Genomic DNA, 18,934 nt, shown 5'->3' on the forward strand with positions numbered 1-18,934 from the left:
AGTGGATGGGAGCTAATGCATTGGAGGGCAAGGACTGGGGTGCATTGTGATGCCAAGGCTTGACGCTTCTAGACCTTTGCACTCCATACCCCAACCCCAGGTGGGTTTACCACGCGGCAGAAATGGCTGGTACCGTCCCATTTCTCTCCACTTTATTGAGCCAGTGACTCAACGCCAGCTCCCCTCCCCCACCCCAAGACACTGGTCCTGCCCTCTAGTTATAAAATTGCCCTTTCTCCCCTACTCAAGAGTAAACACTGCCTTTGCCTGAGCGTTTGTCTTTGACAGCTGTTCACCCAGAGGCCTCACCCTTTCACAGTTGATTTGCAGTTTTAGGGCAGAGCTGGAATTGGCCGTGTCTGTTTACTGTCTGTGTATCCCCTCTGTGGACATCGTCTCCCTCCCGCACCGGACGCTCAGTGTAGGATTTCTAGAGTGTGAATGGGCAGCACCCCTGCCCTTTGCACATCTGTGGAAGGGTCCTCACCAGAGTCGTTCCTTCCCCCAGCACCTGCCCCTGCCTTTGCTTTTGTTTGGTTTTGGTGTTGGGGTGGGAGGTGCTCTGAGGGCTTTGTTGGAAGCAGGGTGGTGTGAGCCTCCTGTGGCTGTTAGGCCCTGGCATCACAGGGGCTCCTGTCTCCCCTCCAGGACTTCGGGGAGCCAAGCATCTGGGGCAAGCAGTTTCAGTTGGCACAATAAAAACATGGAAAAAAAATTGACTCCCCCAAATAGGAACCTTAGGCTCACAGTTATCTAAAAAGATGGAGGTTATCCTCCCACATGATTTGTCATTTGAGTTTCATTTACTGACTGTGAATGTTGGAACATGTCTATAAGGACCACAGAACAGTGGAATCTACAGTTGTATAAAGCATTTCATTTTTTGAAACATTTTCTTTGTATATAATTCTTACAGATAGTAAATATTTTAGGGAATGTTTATACCATAAATATGCATTATCTGTTTATAATGTTTTTAAAATATTTACTTAAAATGGCTGTTTATTATTGTTGAAGCCAATTTTTTTTTTTTTTTTTTGGCCGTACTGCAGGCTTGTGGGATCTTAGTTCCCCGACCAGCGATTGAACCCTGGCTCTTGGCAAGGAGAGCACAATCTTAACCACTGGACCACCGGGGAATTCCCTGTTTATAGTTTTCACTACACAAATAAGATGTTAATTGTAGAAACTTAGAAAATACAGGGAGGCATATATCTTTTTAAACATTGTACATTTTTTTTCCCTAAAAATGGTATTTCACTTGCCATTTAGCTTTTTTGGCCTCTCCCGTTGCGGAGCACAGGCTCCGGACGCGCAGGCTCAGCGGCCATGGCTCACGGGCCCAGTCGCTCTGCGGCATGTGGGATCTTCCCGGACCGGGGCACGAACCCGTGTCCCCTGCATTGGCAGGCGGATTCTCAACCACTGCGCCACCAGGGAAGCCCGCCATTTAGCTTTTAATTAAGCTTGTGTTTGAAAAATTTCCACGATGACAGAACTTGAGCATCTTCAGGCACGCGTTTGCCTGGCCTTCCTTCCAGGCACAAGGTGGGTACCAGATGCTGTGGGTGGGACTGTCAGTGATGCAGGGCTGGAGGCCTCCTCCCTCCAGGCTCTCCCCAGTTATAGTGCAGTGTCAAAAATAAAACATGCTGGCACTGCATCACCCAGGGCTAGTTCTGGGAGCGGGTTACACTAAAAACTAGAAATTCAGAAGAAGCCACTATCTCCTGATTGAGCTATCAAGGACACATTAAAAATTTTTTTTTGTAGAAAACTTTATATATGGAAATTGAGTGACTGTTATGATGAACTTTGTCCACATACCATCACCTGGCTTCACCAGTCCTCAAGCCCAAGTCATGGCCAGTCTTGTTTCCCTTATGCCCCCACCACTCCCAGATTGTTTAAGCCAATGTCAAATATAATATTTCACTTGTAAATATTTCAATGGATATTTTTAAAGATAGGGTCATACCATTATGACCTCTAAAATATTAACAATTCTTTAATATCAGTTTTTCAGGCAGTGTACAAATTTCTCTGATCACCTTAAATTTTTTTTAAATAGTATGTTCAGAAACTTGCATTTGGTTAATATGTCTCTTAAATCTCTCAATCTATGAGCGTCTCCTCTTTTTAAATTTGTCTGCCTTGCAGTGTATTTGTTGAAACTGGGTTTGTTCTGTAGAGTGTCCCCAGCTTGTGTTTAACCTGCTGCTTTGTCCAAAGGATGTTTCAGCACTTCTACTCAACATTGTACTGATGGAGCTGGGGCATTTAGCCAAGGAAATGAAATAAGAGGTATCCACATTGGAAAGGAAGAAGGGAGGCTATCTTTACTTATAGATGACATGACCTAGAAAATCCTAAGGAATCTAGTAAAAATGTATTAGTACAAATGAATGGGTTCGGTAGAGTTGCAGGATAAAGATCAATATACAGAAATCAGTTGTATTTTTATATACCTGCAATGAACAATCCTAAAATGAAATTAAGAAAACAATTCCATTTAAAATAGCATTAAAAATAGTAAAATACTTAGGAACAAGTTTCCAAAAGAGACACAAACTTATATTCTGAAAACTATAAAACATTGTTGAGAGAAAGAAAACCTAAAAATGGAAAGACATCCCCTGTTAATGGCTTGGAAGACTTAATGTTAAGATTGTAGGGACTTCCCTGGTGGCACAGTGGTTAAGAATCCACCTGCCAGGGGCTTCCGTGGTGGCGCAGTGGTTGAGAGTCTGCCTGCCGATGCAGGGGACATGGGTTCGTGCCCCAGTCCGGGAAGATCCCACATGCCGCGGAGCGGCTGGGCCCGTGAGCCATGGCCGCTGAGCCTGCGCGTCCGGAGCCTGTGCCCCGCAATGGGAGAGGCCACAACAGTGAGAGGCCCATGTACCACAAAAAAAAAAAAAAAAAAAAAAAAAAAAGAATCCACCTGCCAATGCAGGGGACATGGGTTTGATCCCTGGTCTGGGAAGATCCCACATGCCGTGGAGCAGCTAAGCTCATGAGTCACAACTACTGAGCCCATGTGCCGTAACTACTGAAGCCCACGCACTCTAGGGCCCACGTGCTGCAACTGCTGAAGCCCGCGTGCCTAGAGCCCGTGCTCTGCAACAGGAGAAGCCACAGCACCATAACAAAGAGTAGCCCCCACTCGCTGCAACTAGAGAAAGCCCACGTGCAGCAACAAAGACCCACACTGCCAAAAAAATAAAGATTGCGAGACTCCCCAGACTGATCTACAGACTCATTGCTGCCCCCAGTAAAATTCCATTTGGCTTCTTTGCAGAGATTGACAAGCTGATTTTAAAATCCAGATGCAGATGCAACAGATCAGGATTAATTAAAACATCTTGAGAAAGAAGAACAAAGTTGGAGGACTCACATTTCCAATTTCAGAACTCACTACAAAGCTACGGGTGTGGTCCTGGCATAAGGACAGACAGATAGAGCAGTGGGATAGAATTGAGAATCAAGAAATAAACCCTCCCCGCCTGCCCCGGCTGGTGAGCAGACAAGCCTCTCGGGCTGATTTCACCACTAGATGACCCAACAGCAAGAGAACTTTGGGCTTTAAGGATAATACTGGGGGGAATTCCCTGGTGGTGCAGTGGTTAAGAATCTGCCTGCCAATACAGGGGACATGGGTTCAAGCCCTGGTCTGGGAAGACCCCACATGCCGCGGAGCAACTAAGCCTGTGTGGCACAACTACTGAGCCTACGCTTTACAGCCCGCGAGCTGCAACTATTGAAGCCTGCGCGCCTACAGCCCGTGCTCTGCAACAAGACAAGCCACCACAATGAGAAGCCCGCGCACCACAGTGAAGAGTAGCCCCCGCTCACTGCAACTAGAGAAAGCCCCCACGCAGAAACAGACCCAATGCAGCCAAAAAAAAAACAAAGAATGATACTGGGTGAGCCCAGTTCTGTGAGAAACTTTCAAATGGGTGGATATTCAAAGGAAAACATTGGTGTCCTAGTTCACACATCTCAAATGGCCCAGTTTCTACTCAGTGAGATTAAATTTATCTGGAAGTGGAATCTGAAGAAAGGTGAAAAGCTTCTGCTTGTCAAAAGTTTTATTTACAAGTGAAAATATATTTCATTTTTCAGAGATTCAAAAAAAAAAGAGAAATAAACCCTCACATTTATAATTGATTTTTTCCCAATTTAAAAAAATTTAGCTAAAATACACATAATGGAAATTTACCATCTTAATTGTTTTTAAGTGTACAGTTCAGTGGTATTAAGTACATTTATATCATTGTGCCACCGTCACTACCGTTCATCTCCAGAACTCTTTCATCTTGTAAAACTGAGACTCTATATCCATTAAATACTAACTCCCCACTCTCCCCTTCTCCCAGCCCTTGACCACCACCATTCTACTTTCTGTCTCTGAATTTGGTACTCTGGGTACCTCACATAAGTGAAAACGTACAATATTTGTCTTTTTGTGACTGGCTTAATATCTTCAGGGCTCATCTATGTTGTAGCGTATGTCAGAATCTTTTTAAGGCTGGATGAATAATAGTCCATCCACTGTATGTATATACCACATTTTGTTTATCCATTCATATGTCCTTGGACGTTTGGATTGCTTCAACCTTTTAGCTACTGTGAATAATGCTGTTAAACGTGAGTATACAAATATCTCTTCAAAGCCCTGCTTTCAGTTCGTTTGTGTGTATATATAGAAGTGGGATTGCTGGGTCATAAGGTGATTCTGTTTTGCTTTTTGAGGGACCACCATACTGTCTTCCAGAGCAGCTGCACCCCTTTATATTCTCACTAACAGTGTAAAAGGTTCCAATTTCTCCACATCCTCACAAACACTTATCATTTTATTTATTTCTTTTTTTTTTGATAGTAGCCATTCTAATGGGTGTGAGGTGATATCTCATTGTGATTTTAATTAACATTTCCTTAAAGATTAGTGATTTTGAGTGTCTTTTCATGTGCTTATTGGCCATCTGTATGTCTTCTTTTGGAGAAATGTCTATTCAAGTACTTTGTCCATTATTGAACTGGGTTGCTTGGTATTTTTATTGTTGAGTTTTAGGAGTTCTCTATTCTGTATATTAATCCCTTATCAGATATGTAGTTTGTGCAGGTATTTCCTCCGATTCTGTGGGTTGTCTTTTCACTCTGTTGATAATGTCTTTTAATAAAAATTATTTAATATTTATTTAGGGACTTCCTGGTGGTCCAGTGGGTAAGACTGCGCTCCCAATGCAGGGGGCCTGGGTTCTATCCCTGGTCAGGGAACTAAATCCTTCATGCATGACGCAACTAAGAGTCTGCATGCTGCAACTAAAGATCCCTCATGACACAATGAAGATCCCTCGTGCCACAACTAAGACCTGGCACAGCCAAAATAAATAAATAAATTAAGTAATTTAAAAAATGGTTAAGACAGTAGATTTTTTTTTTTTTTTTTTTTTTTGCGGTATGCGGGCCTCTCACTGTTGTGGCCTCTCCCGTTGCGGAGCACAGGCTCCGGACGCGCAGGCCTAGCGGCCATGGCTCACGAGCTTAGTTGCTCCGCGGCATGTGGGATCCTCCCGGACCAGGGCACGAACCCGCGTCTCCTGCATCGGCAGGCGGACTCTCAACCACTGCGCCACCAGGGAAGCCCAAGACAGTAGATTTTTAAAAATTATTTATTTATTTATTTGACTGTGCCGGGTCTTAGATGCGGCACGCAGGATGGTTGTTCCCACGTGCAGGATCTTCGTTGCAGCATGCGAGATCTTTAGTTGTGGCATGTGGGACCTAGTTCCCTGACCAGGGGTCGAACGTGGGGCCCTTGCATTAGGAACACAGTCTTAACCACTGGACCACCAGGGAAGTTGTGATAATGTCTTTTGATGCACAAAAGGTTTTAATTTTCATGAAGTCCAGTTTTCTTTTGTTGCCTGTGCTTTTTTTTTAATAAAAATTTTTTATTACTTTTTATTTTTTGGCTGCACCGTGTGGCCTGTGGGATATTAGTTCCCCGACTAGGGATCGAACCCGCACACTCTGCATTGGAAGCGCGGAGTCTTAACCACTGGACCTCCAGGGAAGTCCCTGTTGCCTGTGGTTTTGGTGTCATATATGGTCAATTGATTTTTTTTTTTTTTAAGGAAAAGTGTACCAAAATGATTCAGTAGAGAAAGAATAAATAAACGGTGCTAAGACGCTTAGACATCTACTTGCAAATGAATGAAGTTGGACCCCTACCTCACACTACATATAAAATTAGCTCAAAGTGGATCAGAGACTTAAGTGTAACAGCTAAAAATATAAAATTCTTAGAAGAATATATGCGAGTACATCTTCATGATTTGGTAATGCATTCTTAGAAATGACACCAAAAGTACAAGCAGCAAAAAAAATAGGTAAATTGGACAAAGGACATCAAAGGACATTATGAAGAAAGTTAAAAGACAATCTACAAAATGGGAGAAAATATTTGTAAATTATAAATCTGATAAGGGTCTAGTATCCAGAATGTATTAAGAACTCTTACATCCAAATAACAGAATGACAGACAGAAAAGTTGCTCAGTGTCATTAATCATCAGGGACATACATGCAAATCAAAACCACAGTGAAATACTACTTCACATCAACTAGAATGGCTGTAATCATAAAGACAGAGAACAAGTGTTGGTGAGGATATGGAGAAATTGGAACCCTCATATGCTGCTATGTTGAGCAGCTAGTGTATTAAATTAAGAATATGCAAATTATGGCCAGCTGAATGAGGAGTCACAAGCCACCCACGTGGGGTTGCATCCATGCTCCCACTTTGGGGAAAGACACACACTGGGATCACTTTGATTGAAGGTACAGTTGCAATACACCCACATAAAGTAAGTAAAGTCACAAGACTTGTTGCTTACAGAAATGGGGGTTGGGGGGAAGGGCAGTCCTCTGTCCCAGGTTGCCAGCAAGCAGGAGATAGAGAGCAGGACAGTAAGCACTTAGTACTTACAAGGTGGTTTCAGGCCCAACTCTAAGTGGTTATTTTAAAAGGTTATTTTTACTGGGAAAAGCAAAGTGGGAACGTGGGTTGGGAATCCCCAGCTTGAGTCCTCATCTAAATGCCCAGACTCTGAGTGTGAGCAGGGCTGTCATACTGTAAAATGCCGAGGCAGCAACTCATCATCACATCTGGTAGGAAAGTAAAATGGTGGAGCCACTTTGGAAGATAGTCTGGCAACTACTCAAAAAGTTAAGCATAGAATTACCGTGTAACCCAGCAATTCCACTCCAAGGTTTATTTTGAGAAAAATGAAAACATACTTCTAGTGGGGGGGGGGATAAATCAGGAGTTTGGGATGAACATACACACACTACTGTACATAAGATAGATAACCAACAACGACCTACTGTACAGCACAGGGAACTCTACTCAATATTCTGTGATAACCTATATGAGGAAAGGATCTAAAAATGAATATAGGGCTTCCCTGGTGGCGCAGCGGTTGAGAATCCGCCTGCCAATGCAGGAGACACGGGTTCGTGCCCTGGTCCGGGAAGATCCCACATGCCGCGGAGCAACTAAGCCCGTGAGCCATGGCCACTGAGCCTGCGCGTTCGGAGCCTGTGCTCCGCAATGGGAGAGGCCACAACAGTGAGAGGCCCGCATACCGCAAAAAAAAAAAAAAAAAAAAAAAAAGAATATATGTATAACTGAATCAGTTTGCTGTGTAACTGAAACTAACACAACATTGTAAATCAACTGTACACGAATAAATTAAAATTAAAAAAAAAGAAAACATACATCTATACAAAAAATTGTACATGAATGTTCATAGCAGCATTATTCATAATAGCCAAAAGGTGAATACAACCAGGTGTCTTTCAATGTGGCATGGCCATACAGCGGACAACTACACAGTGATAGAAGTACTGACACAGGCTACAACATGGATAAACCTGGCAAATAGTATTCTAATTGAAAGAAGCCAGATACAAAAGGCCACATATTGTATGTCTCCATTTACAAGAAATGTCCAGAACAGGCAAATTTATACAGACAAAAAGTAGAAAAGTGAGGAAGGGAGAAATAGGGAGTGACTGCTACTGAGTAGGGGGTTTCTTTCTCGGGGGATGAAGTTCTAAAACTGGATAGTGGTGATAGTTGTACAGCTTTGTGAATATGCTAAAAACCATCAGCTTGTTCGCTTTTGTGGTCTGTGGGTTATAACTCAATAAGGAAAAGTCAGGTTGTTAAGAGAGCTCTGTTGTACTCAGTTTCCGTAGCCCACTTTAGGAAGGTTTTTTTTTTTTTTTTTCCTTTTTTATTATTAATTTATCTATTTGGTTGCCCTGGGTCTTAATTGAGGCCGGCAGGCTTCTTAGTTGTGGCATGCGAACTCTTAGTTGTGGCATGCAAACTCTTAGTTGCAGCATGCATGTAGGATCTAGTTCCCTGACCAGGGATCTAACCCGGGCCCCCTGCATTGGGAGCACAGACTCTTCACCACAGCGCCACCAGGGAAGTCCTAGGAAGGTTTTAGACTTTCTGTCAATTAGCTACTTCTGTGCCTCTTCTGAATGCTCTCAAAATGAAGGCAAAACTTGCCTTCCTAGGCTGAGGTGTGCCTACAACATTCCAGGTAAAAACGTAAAGGAACAAAACATGTTGCCCACATGCACCCTGGGCCTGTCTTCCTTGAGTGTCTGGTCTCTGAGCTAAGAGACGTGTCAGGAGTAAGAGGTTCCAGCGTCAGGTTTGGAAAATGTGGCAGTTAAACACGTTTCTTAATGTTGAGCTGGTAACGTGTTATTATAGGTACATCCTATCTCCCCCACACACCCAGAACAGTTTGGTGGAACACACTCTTTGAAATTGCTGTAGGAGTCAGTATTTTGAAATTTCAAATTTGAAATTTGGAAGTCAGTATTTTGAAATCTTAATCAGATTGTTGTACGTGTTAATACCATTTGATTTAATAGATACTAAGTCATTTCTTTATGACTAATGTTTTTAATTTTCTCACAACTTAGCTTCTACCCTTTGCAGTTTGTCAGATCCTCAAAGTGTGGTCTGGAGACCCCCGGGGTCCCTGAGACCTTTTCAAGGGGTCCTCTGAGTCAGAACTATTTATTCTTATTCGCATGAGTCTATGTACAGTAGGCTTTCCAGAGGCTCTATTGTGTGTGATATCTTAACAGATTGAATGCTATTAAAGAGATTTATAAAAATGTAAAACACTGCCACCCTTTTCATTATTTTTTTTGGTTGTTTTAAAAAATGTAGTTATTTTCCATTAAACAGTGTTGTTTGTGTTAATATGTAATGGGTTTGTTGTTGCTTTAAGATGAATTCATATATACTTCAAAAAATTTCTCCATTTTAATTTCTAATTTGATAAATATTGATAGATATAATCTCAATAAACAGTAACTCTTTAGGTCTTCCTGAAATCAAAAAGTTTAGAAACCACTGATCAAGGTAATTAATGAGGGAATTCCCTGGCGGTCCACTTAGGACTCTGTGCTTTCATTGTAGAGGGTGAGGGTTCAATCCCTGTTCGGGGAACTAAGATCCCACAAGCCACGTGGCGTGGCCAAAAAAAAAAAGTAATTAATGAGCAACTTGTCAAGCTTAATACACTAAAGCCAGATTAATGGAACAATTATCCATCTATTCTAATTGAGAGCCTTAAGATCTGCATTCTTTTATTTGTTTGTTTATTTATTTTTGGCTGTGGTGGGTCTTTGTTGCTGAGCAGGGGCTACTGTTCGTTGTGGTGCGCGGGCTACTCATTGCAGTGGCTTCTCTTGTTGCGGAACATGGGCTCTAGGCACACAGGCTTCAGTAGTTGTGACACGTAGGCTCAGTAGTTGTGGCTTGCAGGCTCTAGAGTGCAGTCTCAGTAGTTGTGGCACACGGGCTTAGTTGCTCCGCAGCATGTGGGATCTTCCCAGACCAGGGCTCGAACCTGTGTACCCTGCGTTGGCAGATGGATTCTTAATCACTGCGCCACCAGGGAAGCCCCAAGATCTGCATTCTTGAATGGTTTTAAATCAGGTGCTTTCTCTCTGATGTTTAACCTACCATATCTGTTTCACAAGATTGTTTGAATGCAGTTGGAATAGCTAGGAAAAGTGCTTTTAGGTTTTGGCTTTAAAAGATGTCATGTAAATATCATTAGACCATGTGACAGTAGAGAGTTACTAAAAGCATTGGCTTCTTTTTAGGATGATACGTTATAATCTGTCCAATGTAAGTAGGTTAATAACGCGGCAGTCAGTATCTCTGGCTATTAAACCATGTCTCATTTTGACTGTTAATTCTTAAGTCATTCAGCAGCTTTTGAAATACCTGGAAGCTTTCATTTTCATGCATTGATTAAACACCAGATTTTTAAAAAATTGAAGTATACTTGGTTTATAATATTGTGTTAGTTTCAGATGTACAGCAAAGTGATTCAGTTTTATTTTTTTCAATTATTTTCCATTATAGGTTATTACAAGATATTGAATATAGTTCCCTGTGCTACACAGTAAATCCTTGTTGTTTATTTTATATATGGTAGCGTGCATCTGTTAATCCCATACTCCTAATTTATCCCTCCCCACTTTTCCCCTTTGGTAACCATAAGTTTGTTTTCTATATCTGTGAGTCTGTTCCTGTTTTTTTTTTTTTTTTTTGTGATATGCGGGCCTCTCACTGTTGTGGCCTCTCCCGTTGCGAAGCACAGGCTCCAGATGCGCAGGCTCAGCGGCCATGGCTCACGGGCCCAGCCGCTCCGCGGCATGTGGGATCTTCCCGGACCGGGGCACGAACCCATGTCCCCTGCATCGGCAGGGGGATTCTCAACCACTGCGCCACCAGGGAAGCCCTGTTCCTGTTTTATAAATATGTTCATTTGTACTATTTTTTAGATTCCATGTATAAGTGATATATAATAGTTGTCTTTGTCTGGCTTACTTCACTTAGTGTGATAATCTCTGGGTCCATCCATGTTGCTGCAAATGGCATTATTGCATTCTTTTTTATGGCTGAATAATATTCCATAGTAGATTATATACCACATCTTCTTCATCTATCAGTGGACATTTAGGTTGCTTCCATGTCTTGACTATTGTGAATAGTGCTGAAATGAACATTGGGGTGCATGTCTTTTCCAATTAGAGTTTTTTTCAGATATATGCCCAGGAGTGGGATTGCTGGATCATATGGTGACTCTATATTTAGTTTCTTGAGGAACCTCCATATTGTTTTCCACAGTGGCTGCACCATTTACATTCCCACCAACAGTGTAGGAGGGTCCCCTTTCTCTGCATCCTAACACCAAATTTTAATGTTGGATTTGCAAGTCTAAAAGAAGGCAGACTCTAACCTTTGATTGATATAAGCTCATAAGATTTAAATATCTTTCCACCTATCACTGAGGGAAAATATTAAGTAATATTAAAATGTTACCTTTGTTTTTATTCACAGTTGGGGCTGGACTTGGAAGAACTGGAGGAAATAGAAGAGGATGCCGGCCTGGGGAATGGAGGCTTGGGGAGGCTGGCAGGTAACCCCGGGCTCCTGTCCAGGACATACCTTTCCTGACACAGTGCCTTGGTCAGAGAGCAGCACGTGGCAAGGCCAAGATCAGCCGCGCTCCCAGCACTGGTCCGTGGGGATAGATTGGTCCCTCAGAGTGGATGGGACAGTGTGTCCTCCCGGTCAAAATCTTTGCCACCAGTAGGGGGTAAAAAATGCAAATTATATATTCTCTTTCACACAAAGGGTGCTTCATAATTATGGTGACCAGGCTTACCAGTATTGGGGAACTGGTGCCAGGAGGGGTTTGCAATATACCAACCACCTCCACAGCCAGTAACTGGGAGAAAGAGGGCTAGAAACACACACGCACAATTTATGAATGTAGCCCAGCTTAAAGCAGCTGCTCCTGCTTTACTACAGTAAACAGATTGCTCTAAAATAGCAGAGCTGTTTCTCTTGGAGCTGCTGCTTCTTTGGGCCACCCTATTTGAGAATATACCCAGTTTGACGTTTGTGGGGTTTTTTTCTGTTTTAATGATTTTCGCCAGCCTTTATTGGAGGGAAGGAGTTGGGTTAAGAACTTGGAAGTGGAAACAGCAGTCACAGTGAGATTTGATGTCACTGTGTCTTTCAAGGCTTTTGGGCACAGTGCTTCTGGAGCAGAGATGATCAAGTTCTGTGCTGCCCTTGTGTGTACGGGGCCCTAAAGTGATACACTTTGCGTTACTACCCCTTTTGAGAGCTGTCATTTTGTAAAAGGGAGCAAATGCCCTAAAATTTATCTGGGTGAGTTGTGTGTATGTGTTTATGTTTTCAGAATTTAAGTTAAATTCTTCGGAAATTATAAGCGCAATGTATGTATCTGTCCAACACAGCAGCACCCGGGCTCTAGGTTAACCCTTGTCCAGGCGTGCCCCGCCTCCAGGGGAAAGGCCGTGTGTGCCCCACTGGCGGGTGTGGGCTCTGTGTGGCCCGCGAAGGTGAGGTCACACACACCACGCTAAGCCGTCACTTCCCGCTGCAGACGGCGTTACGGCGTCCAGGCCGGCAGGCAGAGGGCAGCCCCTCGGGCTTCGGTCCCCTTTGCCCTGACGGCATTCCGTTGAGTGTGGTCATCTCCCCACTTAGTCACTGCTCAGTCAGTAAAAAGTGAACCTGTCCCCCAAACTTGAGGGAAGCTCCAGGCCGCCCACCCTGTGGCCAGCATGTCAGCTCATGAGGCGTTCCCACCCCCCGCGGGTCCTCAGGCCGTGTCCACTCCAGGCACCTTTCCTGCCCCTGGGCGGCGCCATTGGCCTTCCCCCTGGACTCATCTGGGCCCCTCTGGTTCCACGGCTCCCCTCGCCATGCAGACCTGGGTCACCCCCAGCCTGCGGTAGCTCGTGTGCGGCGTCCCTCCTGCGAGAATGATTTCCTCAGAGCAAGAGCCCAGGTCTTAGTTTGTGGGTCTTCTCGTCATTCCTCTTCAGCAGAGGGCCTGGCACCCCCAGGTCTGTGCATGTTTGGTAGATTGGCATGTGTCTTATGTGCTGGTGTTTCGTTGTTAAAATTTTGTGTTCTTTTTAATCCACAAGTTTAATAAGGCTGCCTTCTGAATCTTTATTCAAATCATGGTGGTTTGCTTTCAAGACATTTTGATCGGAACAAGGGCTCCATTTGGCGGCACCTTCCGGGGACCCTGGTGGCACTTTGGCACCTGGGTATTTGGTGCTGTGGGTGCTGAAATGTACATTTGCAGGCCCCACTTCTGTGCCTTCTTTACCAGTGTGTGGGGAGATGTTTTGCGATGTTGCTTGGATTTCAAGTAGAACATGTGAGGGTGGGGAGGCCTGCAGCCTGAGTGAGGGTCCCTAAGAGAACGTTGGCAGGAGGGGACAGTGTGTTGGGATGAGCTGAGTCTGGCACCGTCCTCTGTGGGGTTCGTCCTTCTTCCCACACCCCCAAGTAGCCCCCGTATTGATGTTGTCTTGGCCTGGCCCCAGGCTCTCAGGCTGAAGAGCATTAGACTGTGGTTCCATTTGCCTTTTCATGAGACCTGAAGGTGACTTGGTGTCTGGGCCTTGGCTCCAGAGGCCTTGGGTCTCCTGATTGTCTTTGATCCCAAGAAGTTCTTTGTGTTTGGACTTTCAGCCTGCTTCCTTGACTCGATGGCCACCTTGGGCCTGGCGGCATACGGCTATGGAATCCGCTATGAGTTTGGGATTTTTAACCAGAAGATTGTCAATGGCTGGCAGGTGGGTGCGACTTCCTTCCTTTGCTCACTTGCAGCTCTCATGCACATGAGAAAATAGCCAGGCACTGTCGGTTCTGTTTTTGGACTTTCTGCTCCTCCTGGAGAGGCTGCATGCCGGTCCTTGGCAGAGCGGAGGGGGGCAGGTGGGCAGTGCTGGGCGTTCTGGGCACTCCGTGCTTTCCACATCGTCCCCACAGCCGGCAGGGCCCGTTGCCTATATGTGCTTATTGCACACGGCTTCTGTGTGGTGACAGGACGTCTCGTGGGCTGGGGCCAGAGCCCAGCTGGGCCTCACATGAGACACTGTGGGTTGAGGACGCCACCAGGGGGTGTTGTTTTCCGTCGTCTCTCATAGAGCGAAGGCACCCCCCCAGCCCAACCCCACCGCAGAGGAGGAATGGCCTGGAGTCGCTAGGAGAACAGCTATTGCAGGCTTTGCTCTCACCTGCCCTCGCTCTCTGACACCAGTGAGGTGGTGGCATCCTGTGGGGTTAGGGGCTGGACTCTTCAAAGCAATGTGGCTCTTAGGAAGAATGAACCTCAATTCTAAAGCGTCAGGCAGAGAAGTAACACAGTCAAGACCCTGCTGGTAAACGGGGGGACTCAAAACGCAGTCCCACCTTCCTTCTCTTAGGTGAAGTGGGCGCTTCCCCTCACTTTGGCATTTCAGAAGGGAAGGCAGCACTCTTCCACTTGGGTAGAGAATAGTTTAAATAATTAGGGGTCTAAAAGTCACAGATAAAGCAGGGCTGGAGTTAGAATCAAAAAGCTGGTAACAGGAAAGTCGTACAGTCTGAACGAAGAAGCTAATGATCGGGGTGATGGAAATGTCCTCTGTCTTGATGGGGTTTAGGTCACACAGGTGTGTGTAATTGTCAGAACTTACCAACGTTGTCCTTAAGATTTATGCATTTCACTGTGCGTCTATTAACCTAAAAAATAAACACGTGATGGACTGTCCTTAATGACATGCCTGCTGAAGTGTTCAGGGGAGGAGTGGACAGATGTCTGGGATGAACTGCTCACTTTGAAATGCATCAGAAAGGTGACGGATGGATGGGTGGAAGGAGACGTGGTTATCCAGTATAGCAAGATGGTAGCAGTGACAGAGCCTGGGTGGAGGGTGTGCAGTTCACTGTCAATTCCTTGGCATTTCTATGTGTTTGAAAATGCTCATAATAAAACATTAGCCAAGAAAAGTATGGCCGAAAGTAAAAGGAAGCAAAACAGATTTGTAGCCACTGGTTAATTTATAGAAATACTCCCTCTGACCTTGAAAGGAGAAATGCGTTTTTCCTCCTGCCACCTTTTGGGTGATTTCAGTCACAGTTCTTTTTTTTTCCTTTTCTTAATTTTTAAAATTTTTTGGCCACACCGTGCTGCATGTGGGATCTTAGTTCCCCGACCAGGGATCGAACCTGCACCCCCTGCATTGGAAGTGTGGAGTCTTAACCACTGGACCTCCAGGGAATTCCCTAGTCACAGTTATTTATGTGTGTGTATCTGTCAGATGTGAGCCAGCCTTTGTACATGTGTGGTCTGTGGCCCATTCTAGCTCTTTTGTAGTCGAGGCGATGTGTGTGTTTTTAAGACAGAGACTCTGAGGTTCCTCCCTGCCTGGTGGTGTTATGGTCGTTAAGGGGGAAGGTTTTGGTGGTGGTTTCTGTCTCTGTCTATTTGACCACAGACACTTCTTCCTTCTGGTTCCCTGTTCCTGTGCCTCTTGCCATCTTGCATAACAATTTAAAGACAGTTCTAGGGTGATAGGCTGGTGGTAAACTTGCCAACTCCCAAGCTTCTGTCAGGGGAGCTGCTCAGTCAGAATGCTTTTAGTGGAGTTTAGCTGTAGCACAAGTAAATGTGGGCAGTGGTCACAAAGCAGCATTGGTGGCCAACGGGGGCCACAGACCAGCCTTCCTATCAGAGAAGGGGCTCCAGAAGTTAGAGATCCCCTTGCCTCGTGTACTTGGGAAGATGCTGCTTCTGCAGACAGGAACTGCTCTGTGGAGATAGCCAGGCCCTGATATTGGAATCTCACTAACGTACAGGAGGTCAAAGGCAGGACCAGTCCTGTGATGAGTATCTGCCTGCACCAGGCAGAACAGTCTTGCTGAGAGTTCTGTGGAGACGGGCACAGTGAAGCAGTAACCTCAGCCACATCACTGTCCCAAAAGCATGACCCAGATGCTCCTTCTGGGGACTTGACTTCCTTCCGTCTCTGTGACTTGGCCATCCTGGACGTGTGGTGTAGACAGGGCCCTCTTTCTGTCTGTGACTTGGCCATCCTGGTCACGCCACGTGGATGGAGTCATGAGGTGTGTGGACTCTGCGTAACGTCTCGAGGTTCGTTGATGTGCCCCAGGACTTCTTCCTTTTACTGCTGAATTCAAGCAATTCTTAACATCTTTTTACTTTGATTTATTCTTCTAATTTTATATGAGTTTTTTCTTTAACAGTCCAAAGTATTCATTTTTAAACAGAGCCTTGACCAGAATTGGAAACCTTTGCGCTGTAAATAGGCTGCAGTTTTGTTTCTGTGCCGGGCAGCATTGTCTGGATGGAGTGGTCAGTGCGGGCGGAGGGCAGGGTCCGCCAGTGCCCAGGACCGTCTCCCCCACCCTCACCTGCCACACTTCCAGGTGGAGGAGGCGGACGACTGGTTGCGCTACGGGAACCCCTGGGAGAAGGCGCGGCCGGAGTACATGCTGCCCGTGCACTTCTACGGGCGAGTGGAGCACAGCCCCGAGGGCGTGTGCTGGCTGGACACACAGGTACCATGGGCGCTTCTTGGGTGGGGGGCTGAGCACGGGGACCCTCCACTCGCCTTGTTGCGTCGGCTTCCCTTGGGGCTTCCCTGTGGGACCCACCTCCCCATGCTCGGTCGGGACTGTCCAGAGACCAACTGTGAAGCCACACTCTATAGTTTAACGGGAGCCGTGTCGGCTGAGACTGGCGGTGTCTCGTGGTGAGCGGGTCGGCGCTGGGAGGGGCAGGGCACTGACCACCCCTGCCCCAACCCCAGTAGAGGGGGTTGGACCAGCCCCGCGTCCCCGTGGAGCAGGCAGTCACCCCTTGCTCCCGGTCTCGCGTGTGGCCCCGGCTCTTAGTGCAGCTCACTGGTTATTCTGAGCTGTCGGAGCTCTGGGTGTGCGGGGCGGCTGGGTGTTTGCCCTGCAACGGAGCATGACACCGCCGGCCCCCAGCTGGGCCCTGGGGGGCCAGGGCAGGAGCACCGAGTGCTTGGCGGAACACGGTGCCGTACTGGCAGGTGCATACGCGGAGTCCAGCCCGGGCTCAGAGACCGCGGAGGAGAGCTTCTGGCGGGGCATGGGTGGTGGTTGCAATAAGTAAGAAAGACGTCACCGCAGCGATGTGGGCAGTAGAGCATAAATAGGTCAAGCCTGTGAGTCACAGGGGTCAAGTGAGTCATCCAGATTCAAGTCTTAACTGGGGCTCATGGAGCCAGGGCAGGCTGGCGGCCTAAGATGCCAGAATAAGTTGTATTTAATTTGGAAAAGCAGAGAAGGGCGTCTGGTTTTCTAGGTGCGTGTGCTTGTAGAAGATGAATGAAAGGAGGCCTGGAGACCACTCGGCACTCCAGGCGCCATGCAGTGAGGGCCTTCCCCTGGGGGACTGGCCGTGGAGAGGGAAGGAGCAAGTTGCAGATGCTTTGCAGGGCTTGTCAAGGCCAGGCAGGGTTGGGGAGCAGGGTTACGGGGAGACGGGAAGGGAAGGGTGATGCTGGGGCTTTACTCCGGGGGCCCCGCCCTGCAGTCCTGTGTGGCCACTGGAGCTGCCTTCACCTCCTGAAGCCGCACACAAAGCACCCCCGAAAGCAGGCCTGAGTGTGAGAAGACCGTGGGAGGGTCTGCGGGTGGAAGTGACCTGAGGCTTGTGCACCTCTTCCTGTGCTCAGCAAGAGCAGAGCTGGTGCTTCTGGACAGATGGGGATTGGGACGGGGGTGGAGGGCAGGTCCAGTGTTTTCTGTCGGGAGGGAGTGTGCAGGCTGCTTTGGTTTTGCTGAAGTTCGAGGTCAAGGCAACAGGAGGAGCCTCGCCGCAGACGTGGGAGATGGTCTGAAATAGCAGCTGTCAGTGGGGAGAGGTTAGGTGAGTCCCGAAATCGCCCATGCAGAGTTGAGTGAGAAGAGGGCAGGCGTGGAGGGGGAGGCCGAGGACACGGGAGGAGGGGCTACTGAGGAGCCAGGTGACAGTCGACGCCGGTGTCGAAGTTTGTAAAGCTAGAGAGGGCCTGGCGTGTGGTCAGGGCCCACGGAGGTGGCCTCGGGTGCTTCCGGCTCAGGATGTGTGTGAGCCGGGGCTGCAGGTGTGAGGGACACGGGGCAGGTTGGGTGTGTGTTAGGAGGAAGGAGTGAAGCCGGAGGAGGGCGGGCCGGTGGGCCGCTTCCTGCGAGGCCGAGCTGCTCCAGCCCATGGGGGGAGGTGGCCCAGGCCTGGGGACTGTGTCTCCTCTCGGCAGGTGGTGCTGGCCATGCCATATGACACCCCGGTGCCGGGCTACAAGAATGACACCGTGAACACCATGAGACTGTGGTCCGCCAAGGCGCCCAACGACTTCAAGCTCCATGACTGTGCGTCCCCTCCTATCCCCATCCGGTGGCTGCTCCCAGACAGACCCCGTCTGCACCCATAGCCCATGAGGCTCCCCACTGCGGGAGGCCTGAGGGCGGGTTCCCTGTGAGCCCTGGACTTCCCAGGGACCCCGCGCCCTCTGGAAAGAGCCAGGGGCCTGGGGTGAGGTGTGGGCCGGTCGGCGTAGCAGCTGTGGGACGCCTGCTTGGGAACGCTGTCCTCAGACCAATCAGGGCACACGGGAGCCTCGGCAGGCACGCGGGCCCTGACTCTGCTCTCTGCCCTCAGTCAACGTGGGCGGCTACATCGAGGCGGTCCTGGACCGGAACCTGGCCGAGAACATCTCCAGAGTCCTGTATCCCAATGACAACGTGAGTAGCTGCTGTGGGTGGTCCTCGTCTGTGCCGTTCCTCGAGTGCAGGAAGCACCCCTGCAGGGCTGGGCTCCAGAAGGGCCCCTGTGCTGGCCTCAGGCTTGTCAGGTGAGGCCATGAGAGTGACCTCCTCAGAGTGAGGGCGGACACGGCATTCCTGATGGGGTCCAGGAGCACCTGTGTGCTGTTAGCCCCTCCTTTGCCCTCTGCCTAGGGGAGCTCTT

At 47.5% G+C, this 18,934-nt stretch overlaps 1 protein-coding gene across 1 annotated transcript in view; it reads left to right on the forward strand.

The window, feature by feature from the left end:
* PYGB (glycogen phosphorylase B) overlaps positions 1-18,934 on the forward strand; it is a 55,891-nt gene that overhangs the window by 19,486 nt on the left and 17,471 nt on the right. Inside the window, exons 3-7 of the mRNA XM_059037582.2 lie at positions 11,458-11,536; positions 13,642-13,745; positions 16,384-16,515; positions 18,225-18,336; positions 18,626-18,708. Of these exons, the coding sequence (XP_058893565.1) occupies positions 11,458-11,536; positions 13,642-13,745; positions 16,384-16,515; positions 18,225-18,336; positions 18,626-18,708 (510 nt within the window). The remainder of the gene's footprint in view (positions 1-11,457; positions 11,537-13,641; positions 13,746-16,383; positions 16,516-18,224; positions 18,337-18,625; positions 18,709-18,934) is intronic.

Source organism: Kogia breviceps, chromosome 14 (assembly GCF_026419965.1).
Source record: "Kogia breviceps isolate mKogBre1 chromosome 14, mKogBre1 haplotype 1, whole genome shotgun sequence".
Lineage (NCBI taxonomy): Eukaryota > Metazoa > Chordata > Mammalia > Artiodactyla > Physeteridae > Kogia > Kogia breviceps.